Source organism: Notothenia coriiceps, unplaced genomic scaffold (genome assembly GCF_000735185.1).
Source record: "Notothenia coriiceps isolate Sejong01 unplaced genomic scaffold, NC01 NC01_scaffold00003165, whole genome shotgun sequence".
NCBI classification, from domain to species: domain Eukaryota; kingdom Metazoa; phylum Chordata; class Actinopteri; order Perciformes; family Nototheniidae; genus Notothenia; species Notothenia coriiceps.
Genome location: NW_011335866.1, coordinates 3,114 through 12,562, shown reverse-complemented (window position 1 = coordinate 12,562; position 9,449 = coordinate 3,114). Strand labels below are relative to the sequence as shown.

Here is a 9,449-nt window from a genome sequence, read left to right as displayed (position 1 = left end):
ATTTATACCGTAATAGGCTTTATCATGATTTATTGGGAGAAAACTATTCCTCAATAATCAGACGTTCATATATCATGAATGGAATGATCCTGTATTTCATAACTGAGTTTCCACTGCCAATATTCAACTGTGAGATCGTTATCCGGGTCTCCTTAGATCGAACATAGATTGTCATGACATGCTTACTTAAAATTCAATACCGTGGATTTGGAGTTAAGTATATTGCCCAAGGAAATGTTGACATGTTGAAGGTTGAGCCACTCACCCTCTTCTTAGATGCCAATGTTCTCCCTGATTCACAACCGCCCAGATCACAAGTCTTATTGGAATGTAAGGCTTTTGGACATTTTGGGCAAATGTATGTGCTTCATATTCGCTGATCAAACCAGTATTTCCCCTAGCTGTAGATTGTATTCTCACTGTAGTTATGGAAGTATTTGCATTAGACGTTATACATATAAAGGGGATTATCCTCCGTCCCCTATACGTTTGAACCGTGATACCTCTGAGTCTCTATTTGCAGCCTGTTGAATATACACTGCCTCTGTTGGAGCTGAGGAGGGCTGTGTGCTCAAGCTCTCAGACTAAGTGACAGAGCAAACACAACCCAGCACGCACGCACACACACACACACACACACACACACACACACACACACACACACACACACACACACACACACACACACACACACACGCGCGCGCGCGCGCACACACACACACACACACACACACACACACACACACACACACACACACACACACACACACACACTCCTTTTACTAGGTTTCTAATGGGCTTCACAGTTGCTGGAGGGTCACAACTGCTTTTCCCTTCCCAGATTCCCCTCTCTTTACAGGCGGTGCGGTCAGCATGGCCCACCATGTGTACAGTAACTCCAGATCTGACGCTCCGGGGAAGTCTCCACGTCCGTCATGAGGATGTTTAAAGAGATGCAAGCAGGTATTTGGAGGTGACGACGAGTCTGTAAACGCCTCTCAGTTTGTCCCTGAGGCAGTGGTAGTAAATGTAAAGACTCTGAAGCTGCTTTTGCTAACAAATGAATGAAAATAACAGTATACCATACAAAGTATAGCAGAATGACCTTTAATAAAGAGCTAACTGTCGGCTCTGTTTCACTTGGGACACAGCTGAAGAGAAACACAGAACTAAGGTCCAGTTTCAGTCTGACGGTGTGGAGGCGAGCTTCACTTCTGTATCTGCTCCTCACATCCTGTTGTCTCATCAACATGCTGCCTGCATTTTTATAACCCCTTCCACCTTTTCTTTAGCTTCATCATCACAACAGTTTCCACTTCTGCACAGAAAATATCACAACCTCACACTAACGGCACTTAACTAGTTTTTCTTTAATCGTTACGATCACGATGACTCCCACCCTCTGCACATAGTTTAAGAGTTTAAGCTTCATCCTTCGGGCCGGAGGTTTGTCGTCCCAAAGTGTAGAACACAGCGGTATAAAAACAGCTTTAATCCAGCAGCTATTACTCAAATGAACAAGTTATAGCAGTGTCACACTATGGAAGCAATGCTTATTTATATATCAACTTTGTGGATTGCTCATGTTTGTAGGATGTGATGGAGCAGGGGGTACTCTTTTAAGAGATGTGTCTGTTGTCTTAAAAATGTGTGTTATAATGGATCCCTTGTCTTTTATCTGCAAAGCAAACCTACCTACGGGCACAAATAAATAACCTGAATCCGAATCTCATACTCCGGGTCTGAAAAGTGAAGCCAATGCAACAGGTAAGAGTATATGGTCCCAATCTCTAGTTTTGATTCTTCTTCAACAGAACATGATGTGTGTTTCTGTGAATATATTCCTATTAAGAGTCAAACAGACCACAAAGCAGTGGTAAGGGTCTTGCTTACCTTGTAATTGTTTTTTTACAGATTGTGTTTTCAGTTAATAAAAGTGATATTTCTAACCTAATTTTAGCTTGTTTAAAGGTGTTTTTAGCTCCACCATCTCCGGTCATTTCGGGTACCAAATAAAGATGTCGACCGACAGAATATGCCAAACCAAAGTGCCCCAACCAATGGGTGACATCAGGGTGGGCGGCTACTTCAAGTTCTGACATACACTGTCACGTCAATTGTCTTCTGTGTTTGAAGTCATGTTTAATCCCAGAAATAAATAAATGCATTTTTATTGCTGTCGTACAAAAACACTATGAGCATATTGTCAAAAGGTTTCATTTTATGGCAACTAACCCATGCATCCTAATTTCACATCCTCTTTTGTTTTAAAAATCTTAAACCACTTCCTGTTTCTACACTTGTAAGTGCCCCGCCTGAGGACAGCCATGTTACCTACAATACTTATTGGTTACTGTAGCCTGTGGCCTTTGACATCAGCAGTTAGCCACAGCCGGCTAAACTCAACAATAGCGTCCAACAAGTTAGCATCGAGCAAACTACATGGTAAACAACTAAGGGACCATTCTCCTCCATCCCACACACAGGTTACTAAAGATCTCTTCCTAGATGTTAAATGTGCACTTCTCTGTAGGGCCAGTTATTATCAACTTCTATTTAGGGTTTTATAAATATGAATAGTTTATTATTATTTATTATCATGAATTATTTTTATAACCAGACTTGCTCATACTAGAACCCCAACATTTTGGTGGTCCCTTTTAATACTGTCAAAACTTCTGAAAAAGTGAATTGAAACATTTTCATGAAAACTGCATGTTTTATGACCCCTTTATGTACTCTTGTTTAAAATAGCTTATCAGATTTACATTAGGTATCCAGACTAGGAATCAGCAATTTGCCTCTGAATTTTGTGACCATATTTAGGCTTTTTCCTGCAATGCTGTAAATGTTCACATTTATACCTAGACAGAGTTTTCCTGAACAGTTTTTCCTGCTTTCTGTTCAAGAGTGTGCAGAGCGTAAATATGACAGGCCTGTATTTAAACTGAGAGAACATGTGAGAGTTCAGGAGAAGATGTTTATGGACCATGTCATGGTCTGCTGCTTCACATTCTTTAAGTCACGGATGATAAGAGCATTCTTATAACAACGAGAGACAGATAATATGTTTCTTTGGCCAAATGTCTTTTTACATTAGTACTTCAAATCACAGAATAATGACAGAATTTAGTTGACGTGTCCAACGACGATCAACATGTTGGCTATAACGACACTTACGCAACTAGCCGAGATTCCTCCAGTGAAAGGAGCACTATAGAAATAAAAGTTATTCTTGTGTTTGATATATACATGTAAAACTGTAATGGTGTGGAAAAGAAATCCACATACATTTTTATTGGGTTAACTGCGCAGTCTGTAATGATTTAGTACCGCAAATGATATCGCTGCTAGCTAGCTAACTTTCCCTTCCCAGAGTCTCCTCTCTTTACAGGCTGTGAGGTCATCATGGCCTCTGACTGAGTTTTGGGAAGTGTTGAGGAGCCCAACATGTGGTGATGACACAGTCGCTGAGTGCAATTTCCGACAGCATCTCTTCCATCTTTTTGGAATGCACTTAATGTTAACATCTGTATGCTAACGTGCTAACTATGATAACGCTAACATGTGGTTGTTTGAAAGGTAACAGACAGCCCAAGCTGGAGTTTCTGGTCATGAGACAAGAAGCTAAAGAACAACTAATGTAAAAGTATGATGTCACACACACGGAGGTGTGTGGTGCAGTGGAATAGTGCGTTGGTGTTCGGATCAGGGGAGCACAGGTTCAAACCCCACTGCAGCCAGCATGTCGTTGTGTCCCTGAGACACTTCCCCTGAAATTACTCCTGTGGGGATTGCCCACAGTATTGAGTATGTAAGTCGCTTTGGATAAAAGCGTCTAACAAGTGACATGTCAGTGCTGTCTGCTATTTATCTTCAGTCATGACCTCCTCACACTGAACACATGTAATCAGTTGTAGCAGAAAGAGAAAGAAGAGAGTAGACAAACTCTTACCGTGGCTCACTGAGTGCAGTTTGACCGTTTTGGAGATCTTCTCTTCGTAGTTGCTCGTGCATGACTTCCGGCTGACTTTGGACTTGAACAGAGTGTTGACCAGCGTGGACTTCCCCAACCCACTCTGACCTGCAGACACATAGAACCAGAGCTTTAAACATCCTCTAAGTATCTGTAACGCTGGGTTGTATACTCCATGTCTCCTTATCTGAGAAGAAGCTGAAGACCCTGACAACTTGGATTAGTGGTTCAGACGTACAACAACTCCCCCAAACCCCAACCACATATTAAATACTAAACACTAGGTTTCCTGTCATGGTTAGCAACAACTCTCTATATATAGTACGTCAGAATCAGAATTAGAAATGCGTTATTATTTTTGCTTTATCTTTATAAAATTAGTAAGAGTGCTCAAAAAAAAGATAAACTTAAATATAAACATAATAGTAATGGAATACGGACTTAATGGAATAATTCACTCATTTGGACATCAATTACTCACCACTCTTTTGATTAAATAAGAACTAAAGTTGTAAAACATTTTTAAAGCTGCTTTAATAAATATTTGGAGGTGAGAAATAGTCAGAGTTCCCACTCCACATGAATGCTTGTGTTTTTCTCAGAGTGCTGTGTGTCTGAATTGGTAACTGTATAACCATAGTAGGTTTATAAGATGATACAAAGATGGCAAACTAGTCTACTGCTGTTCTGCACGATCGCACAGAAACTAAAATGCAAATGGATTTGTTCCCAGTGCAACAGGCGTGTGTCGCATTCTGTCTCTTTTCATATCTACATATTCTGAATTCAATAGATATTGGTTATTAGAATCACTTAAAGAGACCTCCTCTAGTTCAGGTTTGATCTAGATTGAATTATCAAGAGGAAACTTCTTGTTTCAGTCCAACGGCAGGGGAAGTGTTTATGATCTCTTCGTGTGGCAGGAAGGAACGACAGCCCCAACTCTCCAAACCACTTCCCTTCAAGAATCATACTTCCTCTTCCAGTACCAAAAGCAAACTATATATTTCAAAGAGGAAGAGACCCAGCAGCCACATATCATTACACAGAGCATATTTAGTATATAGGACATTGCTTCTGAGTTTATTTGTATTTAAGTGAAAAGGGAAAGCACAAAGAAGTAAAAGGAAATCCTACAACCTGTCAGTGACCTGGTGGCATCATGTGAGCTTCGCCGTTGGTCAACTGTAAGCTTGCCGCAATGCAGGGTGGGTTTGAATCGGGTAGAAGTTGGCTAACACCCACACATACACTTTCCTTTATGTGTTAGACACTGTTTCTACATATGAAAGAAAACATATTGTTGTGCATTTGGTGTCTTTTAGAAACCTGCCAATGACAGGCAGGCAACCCTGGCTGATCTTTACATGCATTTTTAAATGTTGAAACATTTATCAATTTAAAAGTCAAATTACCTAGTGACTCTATTCTACTTTTCTACTTTACTTACTCCCTTGATACCTTCCCTCAGGGTTGCCTGTCTGATACTTGAGGTTGGTACTACACATTTCTCTGAAATAAATACTTTAGTCCCCTCAGAGCTTATGAAAAACTGCCAATAACGGCCCAATGGGGAGTAGCAAAGCTTAGAGCTCCTAAAGTTACGTTAGGCAGTCAAACGCTTGGGGATTAAGAAAGCCTGTCATTGAAGCCACCCTGGTCTGGTGGATTGATAAAACCTGGTCATGTAAGACCTCCTTAGAGTGAAACTCTTCTGATCTTAAACTGCATTGCGCCACAGCATGGGAGCGCATGCAGACCAACAGAGATAGTACCTCTTGACTTTTTCTTTGTTAATAAAAGACCAATTTTGGGACAGTTTTAGCATTTATCAGAGAGATAGAAAGGGGAGACAGAGGGGATAATGTCCGTAAAGATCCACAGGTCGTATTCAAACCTGGGTCCCTACCAGGTGAGCTATTGGAAACTCGGAGACACCTCGCCATACAGAACACTTTGATAATTAAATTTGTGTAGCTCTTCTGTGTGATTTGTGTCACATTATATCGACTGTACATATGGTACCGTAGTTACAAACCGGTATTGATAACAATGGCTAACCTGAGGTGACTGCTAACGCAGTAAACAAGGAGACAACTTTGCTGCGGTCATCCCTCTTCTTCTGGCTTGTGCTACTGGAGTGAGGTAAACACACCCAGTTCTGACCTCTGAATTTAAATTTAAATGGCATGCAGAATTTGCCGCAAAAGGACTTATTGAGCAAGGATCGAGGCAAAGTGTCAATCTACATGCATCACGGAAGGCAGACAAAAAAACTGGCAAATCCTCAACATCAGACACAGGCATTCTGTAGACACTGCACACACTCGTAGTATTAGTTCTTTGTGCAATACATGAGCACAAAGATGATGTCACTTAACGAAGCAGGAGTTGTGTTTCAGACTCACCGACCACCATGATGTTGAACTCCAGGCCGGCCTTCATGGTCTTGCGCCTCATCTGGTCCAGCACCGCCTCGATGCCCACGTATCCGAACAGGTCAGTGCCTCGGATGAAGCTCACCTGCAGGCCGTGCCCTGACTGGCACAGCTCCACCTTCACCTCGGCCTCCACCTCCAGCTCCATCCCCATCTCCTTCTTCAAGTCTTCTTCCTCCATTCCCTTCTCCTCCATCTCTGTACCGACCACCACTCCGTTCTGTCCTGTTTCAGGTATGGAATTCTGGGAGTCCATGAGGGCTGGTTGTCCTGGTTGGCACTTGCTGTCGTCTTGCAGTCCCATGATGCCCCTCTCCCTCTCCTCTCCGTCCTCCATTGGGCTGAGTGAGTCCGTCTCCAGATCTCCAGTAGTTTCTGTTCATACAGAAAGAAAGAGTTCAGACATCAGAATCTCCTTATGAGTCCCAGAGAGGGGAAATGTACATTGTTACAGCAAAAGTAAAGAGACAAAATATTAATTAAGAGGCATGGGTAAAATATCATAGATAGAAATTACACAAATAAAAATGGAAAAAAGTACCCCTCTTGGTGGACAACAATAAGTACAGTACCAGGGGTTTTTATTTTTTGTAAAATAAAAATAAGTGTAGCATGTAGAGATAGTGTGATAGCAGCCAGGTTACAGTAATGAAAGTAAAAAGTATATCGCAGTTATTGATAGTGATAATACAAATTATAAATCGGTAGAATATATATATTGCACATAGGTGATATTGCACGACAGGGGTGTTATACTGTATGTGTGGAGGTCTACTAAAGTGTGACTGCTGCAGGAAGTAGCTGCGTATCTCTCCGTCATTGATGTGGCTATCTGAGGGTTCAAGTGGGCATCTTTGGGTATATATAAGCTGTCCTCCCTGCAGGCAACATGTCCCCCCAAGACATGTCTCCTCTGAGCAGCTACTTCAGTGACATGCTGCTTCCCCCCCTCCCCCCGGCTGTCTCAGGGAGAGATACCACAGGTCCTTCCTTCCTGCAGCGGTCAGACTCTAAAACCACTACGGCCCCTGGTAGACCCCCCCACAATACACACTGTTGAGATCGTGTGCAATACACACTCTTTATTATTCTCCTGCTACTTCAGTACTATGCAATAATCATTTTATGTGCAATACAAACATACATTATTTACAATTTCAACCCCTTATAGGTTCACTTAAAAATGCTGCTACTTATTTTGATTATACTGAGTATTACTAAAATGTGCTTGTCTCTATAATTTACAGAAGAAGATGAGAGTTTCTGAAATTAAAGTTGGAATTGTGAGAAAAAGTCAGAATTCTGACTTTTATCTTGAAACTCTATGAAAAAATAACTCTGACTTTAACTTCAGACTTTCTTTCAGAACAAAAAAAAATGCACTTCAGATACAAACATAAATTGACATTTGGTCCTATTCCTCTTACGTAATATTTCATACATTACACTTACTCTTATAATTTGTTTTACTTTTGTCTGTACTGTCACTAACGCTGTAACTATATTGGACTTCTAAAGGACTTCTGGAAAAGCTGTCTGCTACTATAAGATGGAGAGTGGGGGGTGAAAGGTTAACAAGGTGGATGCATTGGGCTAAATTCAGTTTTACTGAACATGCAACATGTAGCTGCTGTTGAACACAGAACATGAAGAGAAATACTGTAAGAAGAACCATTTCTGCAAAACAGCTCCGTAGACTTTGCTGTGACAGGTGTGAGCAAAAACAAAGAGGAGGCTGAGAGCTAGGTGAGGCTACGTCAGGATCAGGCTGTGTGGAGCAACACTGACTGGAGTGCTGTGATGATGTATTTATGCGTCAAATAATAGTTCCGGCACATAACTCGCCCTTTAAAACCCACGGATGAAACAACAAGATATAACATGTTTGTGAGCTTTAGAGATGTTGGTATTTTTTAACTTGGGACAGAGGCAGGCTAGCTGTTTATGCTAAACTAGGCTAATCTCCAGCTCATTGACATGACACTATTACCCTTACTATTACCTCATCTCACTTTCGTAAAGAACGAGTAAAAGCTACATTTATCCTGTTCAACGGGTACATGTTACAAAGGTTTACCTTATTAACACACACACACACACACACACACACACACACACACACACACACACACACACACACACACACACACACACACACACACACACACACACACACGCTGGTCTAAGTAACTGAAGTCTATCCTTCTCTTATCGGTGTGTGTGTGTGTGTGTGTTTGTGTGTGTGTAGTCTTGTCTAGTCAGTGCTATAAGAGGATTGGATAGAACTGACAATCCCCCTGTGAACTTGTAGTTGTGCGTGTCCGTGTGTGCATGTGTGTGTGTCTGTGTACTTGTATGGACTTACAGTGCAATGCACAATCGTCTGAAACCAGAATGACTGTGTATGTATGTTTTTGTGTTTCTGTATGACTCATTGAGCTGTGCCATCTTACGGATTGCACACACATGTACGCCACACACACACACAAACACACACACACACACACACACACACACACACACACACACACACACACACACACACACACACACACACTGTTGGTTAGTGTCAGTCCACATCATTTAATCAGCTGTAAATATCCACCTGTTCGAGCATTGGAACAGAACTAATCCCCCTGAGTCAGGACAGAGAGGAGTTTTTTTTTTTAAATCAGTCAGTTTCACACTTTACTAAAGCAGGAAGTGTTTCACTATTAACCAACAGAGCACAGATGGACATGTACTTGCTGTACCTTTTAACACATTGGTTTTTGCCAGGCTTGAAGGCTCTTTGTTGTCTATAGAAGAGGATTAGGGCCACTTTGATTTCTTTTTAGATCTTACCTGAAGACTATATTCTGAATTAATTCTCAGAATTCAACCTTATTAGAAAAAAGTCTGAATTGTTTTTTCCTCAGAACTCTGAGATTAAAGTCAAAATTCTGACCCTTGAGGCCTTTTTCTCAGAAGTAAAACAAACAAAAACTTTTGGTCAGCTTTTTAAAATATTTCTATGTGCCCTAATCCCCTTCCCT

The 9,449-nt window shown here is 41.2% G+C and overlaps 1 protein-coding gene across 1 annotated transcript; it reads right to left on the bottom strand.

Moving 5' to 3' along the window:
• Nucleotides 1–260: 260 nt before the first annotated feature.
• On the bottom strand, nt 261–6,803 carry LOC104941117 (cell division control protein 3-like). The gene is made up of 4 exons (XM_010766162.1): nt 6,385–6,803; nt 3,956–4,084; nt 3,888–3,896; nt 261–271 (listed from the first exon to the last, which is right to left on the bottom strand). Exons 1-3 carry the CDS (start codon nt 6,749–6,751, stop codon nt 3,892–3,894), a joined length of 501 nt encoding a protein of 166 aa, XP_010764464.1. The 5' UTR covers nt 6,752–6,803; the 3' UTR covers nt 261–271; nt 3,888–3,891.
• Nucleotides 6,804–9,449: the final 2,646 nt, after the last annotated feature.

What these genes read in the sequence shown, in the direction of transcription:
- LOC104941117 (XM_010766162.1), bottom strand. Translation starts at nt 6,751, where the DNA reads ATGGAGGACGGAGAGGAGAGGGAGAGGGGCATCATGGGACTGCAAGAC. An exon ending in GTTCAACATCATGGTGGTCG is followed by an intron (nt 4,085 to 6,384) that starts GTGAGTCTGAAA and finishes ATGTGTCTGCAG; the next exon opens with GTCAGAGTGGGTTGGGGAAG.